At 38.4% G+C, this 22,453-nt stretch overlaps 1 protein-coding gene across 22 annotated transcripts in view; it reads right to left on the bottom strand.

The window, feature by feature from the left end:
• Window positions 1–4,627: 4,627 nt before the first annotated feature.
• LOC126990591 (prominin-1-like) overlaps window positions 4,628–22,453 on the bottom strand; it is a 152,406-nt gene continuing 134,580 nt past the window's right edge. For 6 of the 22 annotated variants that reach the window (XM_050849550.1, XM_050849501.1, XM_050849276.1 and 3 more), the window contains 6 exons: window positions 16,822–16,875; window positions 15,768–15,800; window positions 14,997–15,131; window positions 13,398–13,502; window positions 6,037–6,279; window positions 4,628–5,000 (listed from right to left, as the gene is read on the bottom strand). In XM_050849550.1, coding sequence (XP_050705507.1) covers window positions 6,066–6,279; window positions 13,398–13,502; window positions 14,997–15,131; window positions 15,768–15,800; window positions 16,822–16,875 — 541 coding nt within the window. In that variant the 3' untranslated portion in view covers window positions 4,628–5,000; window positions 6,037–6,065. Of the gene's footprint in view, window positions 5,001–5,562; window positions 5,614–6,036; window positions 6,280–13,393; window positions 13,503–14,996; window positions 15,132–15,767; window positions 15,801–16,821; window positions 16,876–19,286; window positions 19,338–22,453 lie in introns of those variants that run through there. The other 16 variants (XM_050849455.1, XM_050850079.1, XM_050849921.1 and 13 more) reach the window with 16 other exon arrangements.

A 22,453-nucleotide genomic window follows, 5' to 3' on the forward strand; every position in this document is an offset into this window, starting at 1 on the left:
GCTTTTAAAAATTGTGGAAAATTACCTTCTATCGAAAACTTAGGACTAGTAAGAAAACTGAGCCCACCACACTGTGTATGTGTTACCACAGACACTGAGTTCAGGGTTAGTATTCTCTGTGCAGTCACCCACAACGTTACTGTATAGTACTTACAGTTTTACGGCATGCTGGGCCGAGCTTCCATAGACTGTTTGGCAGGTTGTGGAGGTGCCGACACTTGCCCGCCCTCGCAAGGCTGGCAGGCGGCGGGAGGGGCCGCCGCCCTCCACGAGTGCCTCCAGCAGGGGTGCCTCCACAGGGGCCCTACAGCTTCTGCAGGTCTACAAGTAGTGTGTCACCCCAGACGTCGCGTATCTGAGAGATTGCATCCACCACTCGCCCGCCCTCCTTCTGGCATGTCAACACTGACAGTCAGCTGTTCTATTGTTGCCAGAACAAAATGGTAATCCCGTAATGAACACCACGAGTGCCAGGGGATCGAACCCGATCCTTCTGATTTTTTTTCTTCTGGTTTTTCACTGTTATTAGTCTCTAAGATAAAAATAAAAATAAAATGGTACCTAATCCTTTTAAATGTTGCCAATATTTACCAAAAATAAAATGTTTTAACTTTACCCAAAGTAATTTGACTACTAGCCAAACTATAATTGTGCTAACAGAAGATAGTTAAATTATATAAAATAACATACGCTGTCTAAGACATATACGTACTCAAATATAATCCTCATTCCAAGGAAGTGCCGCCTACCGGTCCGGTTTTAAAAAACGTTAGACATGACTGATTCAGATTTTTAATATAAACGGAGGAGCAGCTTTTAAAACAATCATCAGGAAATTCTTAATCATCTGTCAAAGTATGGGTTCTCCAAGGCCATTCCGCTGGTGGTCTTGCTCTGTAGTCTTTACTTAATTACTACTGGTCATTTTAAAAAGTGTTCTAACTTACAGTGGAAAAGGATATTGTTGAGAACTTGAATGCAACAACTGTGGATACCTACAGTGGAAATAAAAAGAGTACATTTTACAAAATGACGAGGTGGGAGACCGTGAAGCAAGTTGCAGGGTAAGGAATGGTGTTGGTGTGATGGAGAAGTGAGCGAAGTATAACAGTATTGAGATAATTTAGACATGTGACATACGATAAACACAGAAACCATAAAAAATACCTGGAAAGATTAATTAAGTTTGAAGGGAGAACTTTACCTTGCTTTTCAAGATGATGCTCATTCGATTCACCAATGATATTAGTAAACTTGTTACAAATTTGCTTCTTTTTTTATAATGATAAATGTATATTTTTTTAATTATTTCCTAAAATAAATATATATTAATAGTATTTTTTTTAATTAATATATGTAGGCCTATAGGTAAAATGTTTTATTTACGCCATATTAAATAAATGTAACATGTAGATCCCTTACCAAAGTAGAATTTGACTCTTATAGATCACATGGCTATGTAGATCGCATACCATAGAAGCACCCAAAAAAGCTACCCTAATAAGGGGAGTTTCTAAAGGGAAATGCATCAGAGCTAAAGATGGATTACCTAACCTAACAAATTGAATGAGTTATCTAATTGCTCTTGCATCATGAAATAAAAATCAGTGTTAATCTTCATTGTTATAAGAGAGTAACCCTGTTTTCCAGAGGCAGGATTTAGTCAACAAAGTATATTTAAAATGTATAATGAAAACAAAGACTATGAACATAAGTGTGAGATGCTGCACTGAGCTTATAAGTCATTCAGTTCAAGTAAGTTGGTGAACAATTAGTGAGAGGGCTGCAAAGGAATATGTGCAGCAGAAAGGCATAGACTGCCATAGGTTTATGGTTTAATTTCCTGGAAAGGATATTCATACAACCAAAAGTACAAAATGGTTCATGTATTATTAGACCTGACAAGGAAAACTGCAGAATAATATAAAAATCACATGGGACATAGGTACTTCTTACAGTGTATGAGACCAACACTCATCCTCACACTTGATCTATATGTATATTTATATATAATATGTACACATTCATAAACACTTGAAAACAACAATGAATAGGTGTTGTGTTAAATACTGTAAATTATTTTGGTATGAAACTACAAGTAACTTATGACACAAAATCACTTCATCTATTGCTCATGATGACGGAAAGAACCCTTGCCTTGGACACTACAAAGTTCACTTTAGAGGTCTACAGGTTCCTGTAATGACCCATAACTCCTATCTCTTGAGAATTGGTTTCCATAGAAAATCTAAAAACAATATGAAACACTAGATATCTACATAAATAGTTAACATAATGAGCAATTATATTCATATGGCATTTAGAGAATGACAAATCCAGAACTGACAGTGAATGATGGGTGTCCTGCCATGGAGTGAGAAAGTCTGGCAGGGGCACTGACCCCAGTGCAACCCAAACACCTCCATCTCAGGAAACTAACTCCCTAACCTTTTGAAATAAAAATATTTTGGCAATAAATGTATGAACACATTCCTACCTAAATATCTCTCATATCGTTATTGAAAAATAATAGTCACATTTCTGCCAAAACTATTATCAGGCAAACCAAGATTCCTTTAAGAATATAGTCACCAAATGAATATTTAAGTTCTTAATTCAAAAATACATTAAGGTTTACACAAAGACTTCAAAGTTATATATCCACATCGGTAAGTATTGGAATCTGTATTATCACAAAATTCCAGCTTATTTATATCAAATGTCTTTGCTAGTCTATGTGCCATCTTCTGGCTCCAAACACTGACACCTCGCAAAATGATGAAAACTGCAGGCCAGGTAACATCCTTACACTGGTCTGCACTTTCTCCAGGGGGAAAGGGAGCCTGGTAACTCTCTCTGGGTGACACTCCATACAATAAAGCAAAACACATACAAGAGTATTTCCAGGATCCCACAAGGACCAAAAAAATAGTAAAACTGCAAGGAAAAACAAAGAAAACAACTAGAGAAGGATGTCAGATGAATAAAATGACAAATTCCAAATCATATTAATACCAAGGTTAAGTTTCTTTGCACAAAACTTCTTAGAGTCTGGAACATATACAGATATCTAGAGTCAAGACCTTTATACAGGTGAAGACTGTTTGACTGAGCAAAATATTTCCTGCTGGCAGAGTCACACTTCAAAGATTAATCATAATCTTTCATAAGGTATTACTGTTATTATGTGTTTTCAAAACCTACCTAGAGGGTGTACTGTTCCTAATATACAAAGATTATCAAACATTACTTACTGAACTCAGTATATAACATTTAGTTGGTACCAAACAGTATTTGACACTTATGATCATGATAATGAGAGTGCAGAATATGGACTCTAAAAGCAATTATGACAAGACCATCAGTGGTAACACAACAGGACAAGATGTAGGTCAATCTACTCTTACAACAAGCTGAGCTCTCCAGGGCAACTACTAAACAGTTGTGAATTTCTTCACATGCATCAACCAGAACTGTTGAATAAGCAAACTTGTATTCACACATGACAACCACTGTAGAAAGCATCTTGAAGATGAATTACTTCACCATCACAGTTAAACTGCTATTTGCTTCTCTTAAACAATTACATTAACTGATTCATGTGAGAGCCTGAAAAAGTTTGATTACATAAATGTAAAGCTGATTGTAAAGATCAGCCAAGTTCTGACATGGCTGTGGAGCCTTAACTCCTATTTCGTATGAACACCCGGGACAGCCCAGCTCAAACCTACACGAGATGAGTTATGAAGAAAAGGCTGAAGACCACATAATATAGAGCCAGTTATTGGCCAACTAACATCAAGCAGCTTTTCCTTCCATTGAACATGAAATTAAAGCATTATCAGGTTCAAACATGGCAGAATCACAAATTCTATTATACCTTTTCTCATATAGTCCTATTGCTTAGTAGCAGTATTCTATCACTGTGCTGGATGTTTACCAGACCCAATTATGTATCTACTGTCTAAAATCAGCTATTTTCGGAAATACATCTCTATGTGCAACTGCAGATTAAGCCTTGAAAATCTACAAACATTCAACAAATAGACAGATATTGGCAGTCTGAATACAGTTATTCACAGCATGTCAACAGGTATGAAATGACATAAGTCAATATACTTTCTATGATATATATATATATATATATATATATATATATATATATATATATATATATATATATATATATATATATATATATATATATATATATATATATATATATATATATATATATATATATATATATATATATATATATATATATATATATATATATATATATATATATATATATATATATATATATATATATATATATATATATATATATATATATATATATATATATATATATATATATATATATATATATATATATATATATATATATATATATATATATATATATATATATATATATATATATATATATATATATATATATATATATATATATATATATATATATATATATATATATATATATATATATATATATATATATATATATATATATATATATATATATATATATATATATATATATATATATATATATATATATATATATATATATATATATATATATATATATATATATATATATATATATATATATATATATATATATATATATTTAACCAATCTCCCTAAAAAGTGTAGTACTGTGTTGCAATAAAAACTTCCAAACACTCTATCCCTTTATAAGGTTACAGAAATCCTGATTTTTGGTGTTGAGAAATGGAATGCTCTGTGAAACACTCAGAACACTGGACTGAGGATACATGTCAGCCTAACTTAAAAAGGAAACTCTGGCCTAATATATATGTATATATATATTTATAAAAGCTATAAAGGAGATTCTCCAAAGTATTTGTGTGTTGCCTTCAGGAGGAGGGTTGCTGGGTCTGGGGGGAACACAAGGTTTCGTGTCATGGCCACCCATCAGAGCACTCTGGGGGCTCCGCAGACTCTGTCCTGAGATCCTCTATGCCTCACTGTAAAACAAGATAGGAGTTTATGCTCATTAGATGTTGCAATACACAAAGATGAGATTACTATACTCTTCACTTTTATTATTTACTTTTTGGAACCTAATTCCTCTTTGACAAAAAATAAACTCAAAAAGAAGTCCTGATGATTTTGGGAAGATATTATGTCAAAAAATTTTACTTTAAAAGATTATCTAGTGAGAAAGTCCTACAGCATACAGTAAATTAGATGAACATGTTCATAATCCAAGGCTATCTCTCCCAATAAACACTACTTCAGATGACTAAACAGAGTTGCCTCAAGTACATACTGATCTAACTAGGTGACTACAGTACATACTTATTGATAAACAGCTTAATCTATTACTAAGCCTTGGTTCATGACTCCTCAAAAATATTCCACCATTACAAGCTGCAGGCAGATCAACACACTAACAGATGGGATCAAGAGGCACTAAGGTTGCCACATCAGTTCCTCTCACTAGAGTGTCAGACCTGCTCACAGAAAACTACAGGACTAGCAGCAGATGACTCAGGGAAACTCTTGGCACAACAACAAGTGAGTTACCTGTCACGGTTCAGTCGGTTTGTGCAGTTGATAAGTGGGGTCGGTCTTGCTCTGATGGTCACAAACAAGTCATAAGTCAGTCCAAACCAAGGTGGGTTAGAAAATATATCAGCATAATCAAATTTTGTTGAGGTCAGAGGTCAATTAAGGGTAAATATGCTTCCCACTTGACTAGTTACATACATTCAGGAAAAGTATAAAGTATAATTAATGTATTAGTAAGCAGTCTATACTATGGAAACATGCAATGATTACAAGCAGGCCAAACTTATTATTATAAGCAGAATTCAAGTACTTGTGTGTTCTCATCACTTTACAATAAAGAAGCCATCATACACTTTACAGAGGTCAGTGATTAACATAACCTTGACTGGATCATAATATCATTACAAGACATCTACACAGCAGCCATGAGCCAAACTCTGGGAGAGCTACAGAGTGTGAGAAAGTGAGAGCACAGGAAGAGTGTCGTACGGTGCAGACAGCTGGCCAACACCTGGCCACTATGCATCATATTCATCCCGTGAGTAGGCCTGCGAGATCTTCCAGCCGCCAATATTGATGGTGCGCTGTTGTGGGTTCCAAGGGGCAGGGCCATGGATGAAGTTTGTAGGACCTTGTGGCCCTGGTGGGGGGTTGCCTGGAGGGGGGGGGTGAACCTGCATCCCCCCGGCAGCGGGCCCAGCCCCCGGGGGAGGTCCCCCATAGTAGTGCGGCCTGCAACATCCAACACATCCAGCCCACCTCAACAACTTGCCAGCCATGAAGGAACCCAGACTTTGACCTTCAACCCCAATATCTACCAGTGAATTGAAGCTACACAGGAATCAGCTCATACATAAGCACATAATATGTATTTCACATTTGTTATCCCATTTCCAATGGTGCTATTAGTACTTAATTTTGTGACTTGACAACTACACCTTAAGATGTCAAACTTTCAATCTGGTCATTTTTTGATTCATAATTGCAGCAAAAAATGCTGAGACACCTTTAGACTCCACAGCCTCAACATTAAATGACCTTATTTTATAAACAGCATTAAAACATTTCTAGAGAAGCTGATTCCTGTGGGAAAGCAGTGTTGAGCCAAGCAAAATATTTCATTAGTAATTTAAGTTAATGTGCACATAAACCTAAGGAGCTTTCCTTAAGGCTGTTAGTCTATTCCTCTAAATGTTAAATAAGCACTTATGTTTTGAAGATAAAAATCCCATGATTATATATAAAGAAGCAGTAATGGTTAGTATTATACAGTCTACTACAAGATTTGCAAGAATCAGAAAAAAACACAGAATAGATTTCAAGTGGAGGAAAAAAATAAGACAGGTGTGAGTAAAACTGATCAGCACAGTCAACAGTAAAACAAATAAGATGTGCATAAAATAATGTCAGCACAAACCTCATTGAATCACAATCACCACAACAGGTCACTGACACAGATGTCAAATTGTCAAGTCGAATTGGGATCAAGAACACTGACACAGTAGGAGGGAACCAGCCAGACACACACTAGAGGACCACCACCCTTATGTCACACCAAATGGGTTACCTCCATACTCTAACATAAGGGAATTTTACAATAATAAGAAACATGCAGATTCCAATTACCCTGGAGACACCAAAGGTACCATGAACAGATTTAAAATGGTTAACAATGAACAGCTATAATTTAAACAATCTGTGAGTTGAAAATTTTATATAATCTAAACCTGTAGTGAAACTAAGAATCTTAGTGGCAAAGTATTTTCCCAATGTTCATTTTGCCTCCTAGCTGTTCTCTTATAGTTCATCTATCCTATGAATACTAACTACCGCGACAAGACATCTCACACACACACCCACACACACACACGCAGCAAAAGTGGTGTCCTTTATCATAAAAGTAATGTTTTGTTCAATCAATCAATCAATAGGGCAGGGGCATACGCCAGGGGGTGCTTTGCCTCACTCACCCTATGACATCATACAAAGGGACTTCTCTAAGCAAGTCTCCATGCTGTTGCCTTTCCCATACCAAGTACTTCCCAGCATAGCCTATAGACCTGCTCTAGCCACAAGATTTGTGGAAGTCCCATTGGCCTTCTACATGTATATTCAGGGTTGTCACTTACAGAGACGACCCAGTCAACAGGGCCAACTTCTGGGTAATGTGCCGCATGCATGTAGAGTTGGAGTTAGCATTTACTGACTGAGCAGGTAATAAGTCTTGATTCAGTATCAGAGAATAACTGCTGATATAACAATCATTTCAGTGATATCCCATGATTCTATAGAGACACTCATGATCAATGGTGTCCATTTGCCTCTTCAATATACTGTTTAGTGTCCATGTCTCACAGCCATAAAGTAGGACAGAGTACAAGGTACTTGAAGATCTAAATCTTTGTTCTGCACAGATATTGACATCTCCATATAGGTACTCTTGCTGAGTGAGTTCATAACACTGAGACAAGCCGATCCAACGTGAGATTTCTTGACATGACCTGCAGTTGATCCGCATGTCATTACCAAGGCATGTGAAATTTTCCAAGAATACACAAGGATATAGGGAGACTACAAGAGATGCATAAACAAACTGTACTTTTTCATCCAGTAAGTTTGCAAAACACCTATACCTTGGTCTTGGCCAAGGAGACCTGGTCTCAGCAACTAAGGATAACTGTATCATCAGCAAAAACAAGATCATTGGCTTACAAATGTTCCACAATGATTTTAGTCAATAACTTGACCCAATATCCAATCTATATAAGTTGAAACGTGATGGGTCAAGGATGAAGCCCTGCCTCCCTCCAATGCTCATAGGAAGGATGCTGGATATGCCCCCAAAACACTTCATACTCAGTCCCAGTTAATTGACAACTAATTCTTGTGAGAATCACAGGGAGTTGCAGGAGCTTGCAGAGAACCTCACAGTGCATTAAATTAAATGTCTTCTTGCCACAGCCTTTCTAACCTCATCAAGGGAGATTGGGTGAATTTGCATCCACTTTTTGTAATACAGTAATTGGGAGCTGCCTGCTTTGGAGGGTCAGCTGTGTATGACTACTCAAAGTACTCAGCCCAATGTGCCCTCTGTCCATCCATGTCTGACTTGAGGCAAACATCTGCTGTTCAGATAGTGCTCACCTGAGAGGGAGGTTCAAAGCATAGTTCCTTCAGGGCTTGGTATGTAAGTCGAAGGTCATTTACATTGAAATGATCATTTACATTAAAATGACCCTCAATATCCCCAGCAAACCCCTGACATTCTTCTCTTCATCTCTCCTCAGGCAAGCTGTAGTCTTACATGACAAGAGCTCTATACTGCAAAACCACTCCTTGACCTAGGATACTTTTCAATGCACTCCTCTGTAGCTCTACATTTGCAGTTTCATGCTTAAAGATGTCCCACAGTTCTATAAGGTCCTCAAGAGTGCTGGGCACAATGAACTGACCTGAGGCTGTCATTGCATACTCATGATTTTCAGTTTCTCATGATGAAACACTGAATGGTTATATCTTAAGATTCTTCTTAATCTGACATGAAGCTTGAGTGTAGCAACTATGGTCTTATGATTAGTTGCAAAGAACTCTGCGACCTCAAAAAACCCTCAGTTGGGAAGGATCCTCTAAAAAGTACTTATGGGGATTTGCTCAATCTCCTTAGTTACCCTTCCACCATTGCTGCACCATATCCAACAGTACAGCATGTCTCTGATACCAAGAGATTACAATCTCAACCATCTGCATCAGGAGCAACTGTTGTTGCTCCTGGTGCCTGAGCCATAGGGACCAACACATAACTCCTAGACAACTCTGCCAGTGCCAGTAGTAGTGGTAGTAAAGTCACCCAAGACAAAGAGTATCCCGAGGGGGGCAATAGTATAACAGTTGAGCTTGGTACAGAACACCTCCTTCTCTTCAGTTTCATACAACTCAGAAGGAGTGTGCACTGCAACAAGAGACTTCAGCCTAACTCCCATTATACGCTCATCAACTGGAGTAACCTCAACAACGAATGGCTGTACATACCTATTGCAACCCCCCTAAGATGGGTACCCTTGCTTATGCCAAACCAGTAGTAGATGTATGCCCCCCTACTGATCTTGCCACTACCTGGCCCCCTTGTCTCAGAGTTCCACAATATCCATCTTTATAATTCTGAGCCCATTCAGCAAGCAAGAATATTGGTAATCTTCCTAAAGGCTCAAGATGTTCCAGAAGCCCACACACAGAGCCCTACAAAGGTTTACCCTATGCCTGATTCTACACGTGGGTGCCAAAACTGACTAATATATAATAGGAAACAGCACATTCAGAATCCTGCATTCACTGTAAGAAAACAGAACACTCAACTGTGCATACTGTGTATGTAGTTCTTATAAGTTACTAATATTTGAGTACAAGTACATCAGATGAATGAATATACTTACTACAATTAATATGGATTTAATACTTTAAAAATAATTAAATTTTCCTATTATTCATACATAATATCCAGTTATTTACAACTGTAAGATATTAAACTATGACTTGAGATACACATCAACAAGCAGCCACCACCATTAATACCTTAAAGCCTGGACTGAACTATAACACAATGATCTGCTGGTGACAAATTTACCAACTTTAGGTTCAGTATATAATTTTTTTAACCAATAATAATCAGATATTTTCTTGTTATTGCCAGTAAGTAGCAAAGCATTGAGTATGTACACTTGATGCTTCTTTATTTTCTTATTCAGTTGACTGATTGCAGGAGAGATCAACAATGGGGATAACCTTCACACTAAATATTTGTTATTGTCATATACCATAAGTCTGTCCTACTGTGTGCCTGGGTCCCTTATTAGTGCTGAGCATTTACACAATAAAGTGAAGATGTTGAGGTACATGATTATATGTAATTGTCTTTGAAACAGGGAAGTTTATAGATCAACATATGCTTAAAAGACTCCCCCTTAGTTAACCTAGATAAGACTTTACCTTGTCTGGATGATGTCCAATAGGTAGAAAACTCACCTGCATTTTATGTTGTTTATGTACATTGTTATCTTATTTACCTTATAATGTTAATGCATATGCTGACTTCACAAACACATTTATTATCACATTTATGCTTTATTTCCTCTGACACACATGCTTAGGGGCATTGTCTCTTCTGTGCATGAATCCACACACACACACACACACACACACACACACACACACACACACACACACACATTTTATAAAAGTGGAGATAAAACTGAACCACTAAATTATAGACCAGTCTCTTTGACAAGTGTAATGTGCAAGATTTGTGAAAGTATAATAAAAAACAATGGGTCGAACATTCAGAAAAGGAAAACATGATAAATAAGGGACAGTTTGGATTTAGAAAAGGGAAATCGTGTGTCACCAACTTACTATTTTTCTACTCAAGAGCACTAGACGTGGTACAAGAGAGAGAAGAACAGGCTGATTCTGTATATCTCAATTCAAAAAGCACTTTTGACAAGGATCCTCACAAAAGGATAATCTGGAAACTGCAACAGTGGGGAGGATGGGGTGGAAAGGTTATTGAGTGGATGAAGGATTACTTAACAGGAAGAGAAATGAGGATGGTGATTAGGGAAGAGAAATCAAATTGGAGGAGAGTAGAGAGTGGAGTTCCTCAAGGCTGAGATGATACCAGTTTTTCATAATATATATAAATGATAGGGGCTGAAAGAAACTGAATAAAAGAACCTGTTATATGAGCCTTTTTCCAGACATACAAAGTTAATAAGAAAAGTTGTGGGAAGATGGTGGAAGACTGTGCAGTGTCCAACAAATGCAAAAGACCTGGATGAATGTATAGATGGAGCTAGTTATGGGAGATGGAATTTAATGCAAACAAATGCCATGTTATGGAAATAGGTAACTACACACACTCACACACACACACACTCTCACACGCACGTATACCAGCACGCACACATACATGCACACACACGCATATGCACACACACACACACACACACACACACACACAAACACACACACACACACACACATGTATATAAACACAAATGTATATAAACTAACTTCTCCCTAACACACAAATGCATGCAAATCAATTAATCCACCCATCAATATACCCCCCCAACACACACAGGCACGCATACACACACAAACACAGGCATACACACACACACGCAAGCTCACACACACACACACACACACACACACACACACACTCACAAATTAGTGTTTGCAGATGAAAATATACACACCCTGATGCAATGTCAATGTTGAAAGCAACTATGTATAACAGTAATGCCTGAGGAATTATTCATAATTATATTGTCATGATGGTTAATCAGACCCAGATTCAAAACAGCTGCAGCAGCACAAACATTAGATGGAGACTAGGATGAGGGTGCCCATTGTTGCACCATTGTCCTGCTACTGATCACCATTATGATGTCCACTTAACACTGTTGTCAGGGACACTGTTTTCAACTGACTTTAATTGTGGATCTCTCCAAATCATTCAACTTACATCAACTGGTCTGCTACTTACATGAAATAATTTCTGAGACAATCCAATTTTTCAAACTGTAATAACTGACAATTTTGGTCTCACTTCTTGCACATTACTACAACCTTAAAACTCTGAGGCGTTAGAAGACTAAACATTTAATGAATAAAGTTAATGAGGCATGAAACAATGTCTTCCATTCTCTGGCAAACCATGACTTCTGTTTTGTTTCATCACTGAGGGAGCATCAGATGAATCTCATATAATTTTTACAACACTTCTTTACATTTCTAATTTATCAATTAAATGCTTACAGGTGATCATTCATGTTTCTTAAGCCTGACCTACAGAAGCCAACACCCTCAAATTGAGACAGAAATATTCTAATGTCACCTTGTAAAGTAAAAACTGGCAACAATAGCAATTAAGTTTTTTTCTTTTTCTATTTTATAATTTTGTGTTAAACCAATTTTCACAGGTGGGTAAAACCTGACTTAATTAACTGTACATAGGATGAAAAAAACTTTCTTAGTTTAGTGCCTTTAACAAGTAATCACTTAAATACTTTTGGTTGAATACATCAGCATGAAATATCTATGTTCAGTAAATAGGTCCCATAAAGATACCCTTCAACCACCCAGCAACTTGTATCACTGTCATCACCCCATCCTGCATTGACAGGTGTGTGTGGGAGGGACATGGGAAGTTGACTTAAAAAAAAATAATAATCAAAAGAGAAATCCTAGCCCAGTGAAATGGAACACACTACCCTTTTCATGCATGTATGAATTTCAGTGACTCAGGACATTACTGCATTTCTTAATTCCCTTGTGAAACACACAGTCTGGATTTTTAAGGTTGTTAGGTACATTCCAAAGTTGTAAAAAAGAAATTTACATCAGTGCCTGCATATGGAAGCATCAGACAGATAATATACAAACTTTACACACAAAAATAAAAAAATAAAATCAAAGAAAATTCATGAATTCTACTATTATTAATATATTCCCAATTAAGAAGGGATCCATCCTGCCTGTCTGATGCTCCCACCACCACCACCACCAGTGTGTTACACTTAGTACCAGGAGGAAAGAAAAGTTATTGGTAAAACTAAGGACAGCTGCCCGAAGAGGGAATGGTTTGTTTAGTGGAAGAGCATCAAAACTATAAAAAAATTATAAGCAGCCAAAAAATAATTAACAAATAACCTTGCAATTCCATTACCAAGTCCAGTTAGACATTCTAAAAGACAAACACCAACTACCAGAGACAGCCAGACAGACAGACACAGACAGACAAACAGACAGACCAACAGCCACACAAGTTGAGCAGTGCAACATCTACTTACCCAGGCCCGGGGTAATAATATGGAGGCGGTCTCTCGTACTCTGGGGAGAGGCTGGGCTGACTGGTGTAGCGTGGGGGCCCGCCACTGGGAGGGTAGTCTGCCCAGCTGTGTGCACACACGGATAGGCAAACTGACACAACCATACTACACTCAACTACTACTACTGCTGCTGCTGCTGCTGCTGCTGCTTTAGTTACACCTTGTTCTTTGCTCTTCCTGCACTAAACTGCCTTGAGAATACCAATTAATAAAAACCATTATATTACAATTTCTTAATCTATCAAAAAATGCTGCTTCTATGTATCATGGAGAGGAATGTGCTCTAAAGTTAAAATTACTACTTGGAATTTATCTCAGACTTTGACTGGGCAAACTAAGTGGACTTTTGTCTCAACCTTGATACATCAAGTAAGAGGTACTGTGCTTGAGTATAGTAAACAGTTCATAAAGAAAAACATTCCTTCCATAACAGTGTTGCTTCATCAAACTAGTGTCTTGTATCAATGATTCATTTATCAAATATAAAAAGCATACCATAGCATGTATCAACAATAGTTTGTAGTATTACAATATCTTTAGAGGATTCATTTTCAATAAAATATGTAAGTGAAAATGATGGTAAAAAATACTTACTACTGTATTTTCCAACCTCCAAAGATATTCACAGTTTTCTACATACTATTGCTATTCATACCTGTGCCAGTGAAGTGTTTTTCATAATGTATGCTAGAACAAGGTGTAACTGTGCTAGTCAACTTAGATCCCACAGTCATCAATTCTGTGTTCTCCCAGGTACAGTTAGTGGTAAGTTAGTGAGCTATTCATCATCATGTTCCTCATCATTCAACACCAGCTTGCTTGTCAAAATAAAAATAAAGTAACTTAAATCCATATTCAAGAGACATACTCAAGCCCAGTAACACTTCTAAGAGTCTTGCTACCAAACATTCCAAGAGAAATGTTTACGGCTACATGCTCATGCTAAAATTTTGTTCTTATTGCATCAAGTGAGTATGTGGATGTACTTTTTGTTTCATATTAAAATTGAGGAAACTATGTGGTTCAATACATCTGGTGAATATGGGTTTGAAGTGTAGATTACAAACTTTTTTTCAGGTGTCTCCTTTGCTGAGTCACTTACAGTGTTATCAAGAACACTTCACCACCACCTACATAAGGTCTTGAAGCAACATTTACATCCATACACTGAAGAACTTAAAGTTAGGCTTCATCTTCATAATGTCCCATCACAATCAATGCTCAGTACTAAAAATGTAGCCTTATGGAGAAACTGTAGCCAAAATAAGTGCAAAGCCTGAGCCATAATTTGAAAAATAAAAGAGTATGGTATGCCTGGGTGGGATCAAATGAAGACAGGCACTTCTCACCTTCAGCCAACAATCATTGGCACATCTTAGAAAATGCATGGCAGGGAAAAGGTGTTGCAAAGTCATACCCTTTACCACAACCTGCAGCTTCCACCAGAATTGCATTTTTGAAACATTAAACTAATTTCCAACTCAGGCACTTGTGTTGATGAAGGCCACTGATGGCAACACAACTCATTTTAAGAGGTGAGAAAAGGATGGGTGCACTTACTCAGTTGTGTTGATATATTCAGTGCGAGGTGGCGAGGCACGTGATCCACTGTACGGCTGATCAGCAGTGTAGCTGCTGCTCACGTAGCCTTCGTGTTCTCGGGAACGTCTCCGCTGCTTCTTGTCATACGCACTGCTTTAGAGTGAAGGGTTAATTAGCATCACACACATCATCTATACATATCAGGGTATTCTCTAAAAAGGAGCATTTTTTTTCAATGATATTATTAATTTTATACATCACTCTTAATCATACAATGTTATCTTTAATAAGACTAGTTTTCAACACTGTGAAACTATCTACAAATGACTAGTAGTATATTTCAAAAGGTATACATATGCATCACTGACTACAACAGTGAGTAGGACAAAGTGAGACAGGAACTTTGGGTGTATCTCTGCTACATTGATTCATTTCCTTACACCAATGTGTGCCAAACATGTGGTCCAGCAGAAAGCAACCAGGATACAATGAAGCTTCTAGGTCAAAGTTTCTATAACTAAGCTGAAACTGAAATATGGAGCATTAAGAATATAAATACACACCATAATACAAGCACAGTTTAGTAATGTAGCTAGTTATGTTAGTGTGTTTTGTCCTCAAGCAGCAGATGCAATATTTGAGGGATGCCACTGCCAGGTAGGAGTGCAAAGGGGAGTGCCAGGAGGAGTGAGAAAGGGTGCCAGGAGGGGGAAGACAGACAGCTACTTGGGGCAGTGAGACCCACTACAGCAACATAAGCACCAACAAACACCAGGAGCCAGTAATCACCTGACCAGTACGACACGCCTTTCCATCGCCTTACTTTATATCAAAGAGAAAAAAAGTCCATTACAAATTACAAGCACATTCACCTTGTACAATATAAATGATCAAAAGCATAAAATAGTCAGCTACAAAACTTACAATGTAGTGATTCTAGATACTTCAAAGTGCAAAGTTTTAATGATAGTGTATGTTATTTCATGTGTATAATAATTTCATGGTATTTTAATCTTTGTAATATGACAGACACTCAGCCAAACCATCCACACATGTTGTTGGTATTGCACTGAAGCACAAGCTAACCCATATGGTGCTGCTCTCCAACTAAACAAAATTCTCAAGGATGTGTCAGTATGCCTCGAGGATGCTTCAGCAGATGGGAGTGATAAGAAAACAGCAACTATGAGGACCAGCAAAATATATGACCAGGTAACGAGAAAATAGTAAGTTATCTTGTTCTCGTAGCCGTTGTCATCAAACAATGAGCATCAACAGAAATATTGTGACTTCCTGTAAACACTTAGTGAAAAATGTTAAGAGTATTACGATGACACTCATATGTAATAAAAGTGGGGGTGGCAGAAGAGGTGCTATTCCTGCAGCAGCAGAATCTCTTGCAATCATCTTTATTGGCAGGATGATTCGTCATACATACTCAAGACAATCATAATGAAATATGGATCACTTAACTTTGGGTCTGGCTGACTCAAGCTGTACCATTACTGCAGAGAGCAGCCACTTATGGGTTAGTGAAAGCAAGTGTGTATTTACAGATGTGTGCCATAAGGCAGATCTTACAACATAACACCCAAAACACACAAAAATGAAACCTTTCGGACCTAAACACTGAAATCAAAGTGTTGTATGTCTATTTCTCAGCAGCCCTCTGGATGGGATAATTTTGTCCTCCTGGTATCAGAGTCGAGAGGATATGAACACTTAATTTAGTGGCTCTTAAATAGCCAGCCTGGGGAGGGGAAGCACTGGGCTGGATTGAGCGATAAGGGTCGTCAGCACAGTCATTTGTGGCAGCATGCATCACACACACCACATTACTTACGTGGTGAGGGGTATGTTGTCCCTTTCAGCATATGCGTCATACATGGACTCTTGGCTGGTGAGAAAGTTTACACCCAATTAAAAAATGCTTCACCGATTGCCAATGGGAAGAAGGTAGTAAATTTGCCTAAATTTCCAGTTTGTGATGATGGCCAGAACCTTAGACAACCAACAACACTGCTGCTGCCACTACTGCTGCTGCTGCTGTTGTCACTACCACCACCACCACCACCATCACCACAACCACCACCACCACCATCACCACAACCACCACCACCACTATCACCACAACCACCAGTACCACCACCCACCACAACCATCACCACAACCACCACCAGCGCCCTTCCCATTATGTTAATCAAAATGCCATGTGATGGGTAAGCACCTCCCTTCTTCAGTACAAACAATTATGCCTTGAAAAGATTTATATTTTCATGATGGTTGGAAGCTTTGGACATTTGCTTGTGTAATCAATACAACACAGCATTTTCATGCTAAGTCCTATGCTTTTCCAATACTTTTCAAATTATGAATCAATCAAGGTTTTAAAAAAAAATAATAAAAGTATACAATACTTTGCAGCCTTTAAGTTGTGTGACAAATCAATCTGACAGGGTTTAATGTCAATTGCTATACTATACAATTTCCTTTCACTACAATTTTTATTTATATCCAACTCCATAAACAACATTCAGAAAGGGGAACACCACAAGCCAGTGCCCCTGTTACACTTAGGGAAGGCAGACACATACAAACATTTAACACAGCCTTGGAGACTGAGCACTCCTCTTCCCAGCTTAGCAAAGAGAATACTTAACCACACAAGGAATATATACATTTATCCAGGATGCAGAGCTGGGCCCAGTATGGACAAGGAAAAATAACTTTAAAATTTTCACTTTCTGGCTGAAAAGCATTGATCTTCCATCTACTTCTGTCATTCGGGTGAACTCAGCAATGTGATAACTTTTTATGTAACCAATTACTGTAAGAAAAATCAAATAGTATGTACTTGATGTGAATTAAGTGATGTTTTAAAAAAGTGGTTCCTGAAAACAATCAGCAAGTATCTGGATCTGGATGCTAATGCACAGGGCACCTATCAGGTGCATAACACACATATTTGAAAGTATAGTAATGACAGGTCCATTTAGACTGTAAAAGAGTATGCAAAGAGCACCTGTGACTCTTAAAACTACAAAACAATCAATCTATGAAATTTCTGAGATAATGCAGATGAGTAAGAATATCAAACTGACAATCTCATCCAACAGGCTCGCCCTTGATCGTGAACAGCACATATAGCTGCCAGTTCCTAATATAAGTCACTGTAATAATGTAAATTTTATTTAATTCAGGGAAGCTTTACAATAAAAAGCCCAGCTCTACCAAAATAGAACTTCATTTGAACATTGCATGCTTTATTGAAATGAATATGAAGAGTATATTGGACTTAGCCGTGAAGGTTCCCTTCATGACCAGCATGACAACAAAACACACCAGTTTCCCAACAACAGAATCAATACTAACTACGAGCCACGGCTTACAGGTTCGGAGTGGGAGTCAAAGCTCTGAGTGAAATTCTCTAGTCTTAAAAATTCAGAAACATTTAGTTTTGTTGAAGTCATGTATTCTTTTGCTGGTTAATATTTTTTTTTCGCTACTTATGCTTGTAACATTAAAAAATACACAATCACTTTAGCATGAGTAATTCCATACTATTTCAAAAAACATATTCCTATAGCATGGAAACAGCTGCATGTGGAGAGATAAAATCTGTATATCCATATAAGTATTCCATTTCATTCTATGAAAAGTTACCAAATGAAGACCAAGATTAAGAAAATGGCAGCCCATCTGAGGACATGTTACCACTGCAGCCCCTCCAGGAGCAGACTGGGGTGTTTTTGGTCATAGCTTTCTTACATCGAAAAACATGTACGTGTCTGGTGTGTACATGTCAATTATTGACAGATATGTTATTCAGTATATTATATGGTATTTGCAGTACAATGAAGAACAGGAAGTTCTGATATGGAGTGGCCTACAACTTTTGTGCTGCAAAGTATTGGATAATAATATAATTTGACTATTTACAATAATGGCAGAAGTTTATCTTTTGAAGAGCATAAACAATGCACACTCAGATATCACATAACTGAAGTAAAGGGAGAGTAACATTCTCATAGCTGATGAGGTAACCAGTCAGGAGAAACGCAGACATTCTTGTATGTGGTAGTATGCTGTATGATGCGCATATCAGTGAACTGTTGTGTGCCTGAGGAAGTCACTACTGCTACAAAAAAAGTTAGGAGTAAACCAGGTCACCCACAAGACTCATGGACAGGTCATATGCAGTTGAGGCCACAGACTACAAGCTTTACCTACATTCTCATCAGACAGACACAAATACATCAACCAACAACACAAATTAGATCCTATCAGTACTTGACATAAAGTACTCACTTGGACATAGGAAAGCTGTTCCTCTCATCATATGCATCATACAAGTATTCGCTGTCAAATAAATATCTGGATATTAATTTGCTATTAACATACTAAACTACTACTGCAAAATATAAAAACTAGTGACTCAAAAACACTGACACCTGTTACTAGTATTGCACAGAAGCTGCTACCATCAAGAGGACACAGGGTAAGCTGAGGGGTAAGGGGAATCTGAGAAGCAGGGACAATGATGCCTCGCCCTCCCAACGAAGGACAGGACTGACACTGCAGTACCCTGGGTGCTCGTGTTGGGGGTCAGGGAACACTAGGGACAGCAGCAGGACAATGATGTGGGGGAGAGTATGATGTAGCTAAGTCCCTTTGAAAGAAAAAAAACTATTCTACAATGGAACTCTCGGTGTAAAATATAATAATGATCATATATATATATATATATATATATATATATATATATATATATATATATATATATATATATATATATATATATATATATATATATATATATATTTTTTTTACAACAAAGAAAAAAAAAGGAAACAATAATAGAAAAAAAAGCCCGCTACTCGCTGCTCCTAAAAAGGAATCATAAGAGGTGGCCGAAAGTGAGGTCAATTTTGGGAGGAGAGGTGTCCTGACACCCTTCTCTTGAAAGAGTTCAAGTCGTAGGCAGGAGGGAATACAGATGAAGGAAGATTGTTCCAGAGTTTACCAGTGTGAGGGATGAAAGAGTGAAGATGCTGGTTAACTCTTACATAAGGGGTTTTGGACAGTATAGGGATGAACATGAGTAGAAAGTCGTGTGCAGCGGGGCCGTGGGAGGGGGGGAGGCATGCAGTTAGCAAGTTCAGAAGAGCAGTCAGCGTGGAAATATCGATAGAAGATAGAAAGAGAGGCAACATCGCGACGGAATTTAAGAGGTAGAAGACTATCAGTAGGAGGAGGAGAGCTGATGAGACGAAGAGCCTTAGACTCCACTCTATCCAGAAGAGCTGTGTGAGTGGAGCCCCCCCACACGTGAGATGCATACTCCATATGAGGGCGGACAAGGCCCCTGTATATGGATAGCAACTGTGAGGGGGGAGAAGAACTGGCGGAGACGATACAGAACGCCCAACCTCGAGGAAGCTGATTTAGCGAGAGAGGAGATGTGAAGTTTCCAGTTGAGATTTTGAGTAAAGGATAGACCGAGGATGTTTAGTGTTGAAGATGGTGATAGATGAGTGTTGTCGTAGAATAGGGGATAGGTGTTTGGAAGATTGTGTCGAGTTGATAGGTGGAGAAATTGAGTTTTTGAGGCATTGAAGGACACAAGGTTCCTTCTGCCCCAATCAGAAATGATAGCAAGGTCTGAGGTTAAGCGTTCTGCAGCCTCCAGTCTGGAGTCGTGTACTTCCTGTTGAGAGGGTCTTCTATTGAAAGAAGTTGAATAATGCAGAGTGGAGTCGTCGGCGTATGAGTGGACAGGACAGTTTGTTATGGAAAGAAGATCATTGATGAATAACAGGAAGAGAGTGGGTGATAGGACAGAGCCCTGTGGAACACCACTGTTGATAGGTTTAGGGGAAAAACAATGACCTTCTATCACCGCAGAGATACAACGGCCAGAAAGGAAACTGGAGATAAAGGAACAGAGAGAGGGATAGAATCCGAAAGAGGGCAGTTTAGAAAGCAAAGACTTGTGCCAGACTCTATCGAAGGCTTTGGATATGTCTAGCGCAACAGAGAAAGTTTCACTGAAATGGCTAAGAGAGGATGACCAAGAGTCAGTTAAGAGAGCAAGAAGATCGCCAGTAGAACGCCCCTTGCGGAACCCATACTGGCGATCAGATAGAAGGTTAGAAGTGGAAAGGTGCTTTTGAATCTTCTGGTTAAAAATTGATTCAAAAGCTTTAGATAGACAGGAAAGTAAAGCTAAAGGGCGGTTGTTTGAGGGATTGGAACGGTCACCCTTCTTAGGCACAGGCTGTACAAATGCATACTTCCAGCAGGAAGGAAAGGTAGATGTTGATAGGCAGAGACGAAAGAATTTGACCAGGCAGGGTGTCAGCATGGAAGCACAGTTTTTAAGGACAATAGGAGGCACTCCGTCAGGTCCATAAGCCTTCTGAGAGTTGAGGCCAGAGAAGGCATAGAAAACATCATTTGGAAGAATCTTAATAACAGGCATAAAGGAGTCAGAGGGGGGATGAGTAGGAGGAATATGCCCAGAATCGTCCAAGGTGGAGTTCTTACAAAAAGTTTGAGCGAAGAGTTCAGCCTTAGAGACAGATGAGACGGCAGTGCTGCTGTCAGGGTTAAGGAGAGGAGGGAAAGAGGAAGAAGTAAAATTGGAGGAGATATTTTTGGCTAGATGCCAGAAGTCACAGGAAGAATTAGAGGCAGCAAGGTGTTGACATTTTCTATTGATAAAAGAAGTTTTGGTAAGTCGGAGAATAGATTTGGCATGATACTGGGCTGAAATGTAAAGGTCATAGTTAGCCGGAGTTCGAAGGCTCTGGAACCTTTTGTGAGCTGCCTCTCTATCTTTAATAGCACGAGAACAAGCATGATTAAACCAAGGCTTTTTAGCATGAGGAGTAGAGAAAGAACGTGGAATGTATGCCTCCATTCCAGAGACAATCACCTCTGAGATGCGCTGGGCACACACAGAGGGGTCTCTCTCCTGAAAGCAATAATCATTCCACGGGAAATCGGAAAAGTACATCCTCAGGTCGTCCCACCGAGCTGAAGCAAAATGCCAGAAGCATCGCCTCTTCGGTGGGTCCAGAGGATGTACAGGAGCGATAGGACAGGAAACAGAAATAAGGTTATGATCAGAGGAGCCCAACGGAGAGAACAGTTTGACAGAGTAAGCAGAAGGATTAGAGGTAAGGAAGAGGTCTAGAATGTTGGGCCTGTCTCCAAGAAGGTCGGGAATACGTGTAGGGTGCTGAACCAACTGCTCTAGGTCATTGAGGAGAGCAAAGTTGTAGGCTTGTTCACCAGGCTGGTCAGTGAAAGAGGATGAAAGCCAAAGCTGGTGGTGAACATTGAAATCTCCCAAGATGGAGATTTCAGAGAAGGGAGAGTGAGACAAGATGTGCTCCACTTTAGAATTCAAATAGTCAAAGAATTTTACATAGTTAGTAGAGTTAGGTGAGAGATAAACAGCACAGATGTAT

The sequence above is a fragment of the Eriocheir sinensis genome, chromosome 1 (genome assembly GCF_024679095.1).
Source record: "Eriocheir sinensis breed Jianghai 21 chromosome 1, ASM2467909v1, whole genome shotgun sequence".
Lineage (NCBI taxonomy): Eukaryota > Metazoa > Arthropoda > Malacostraca > Decapoda > Varunidae > Eriocheir > Eriocheir sinensis.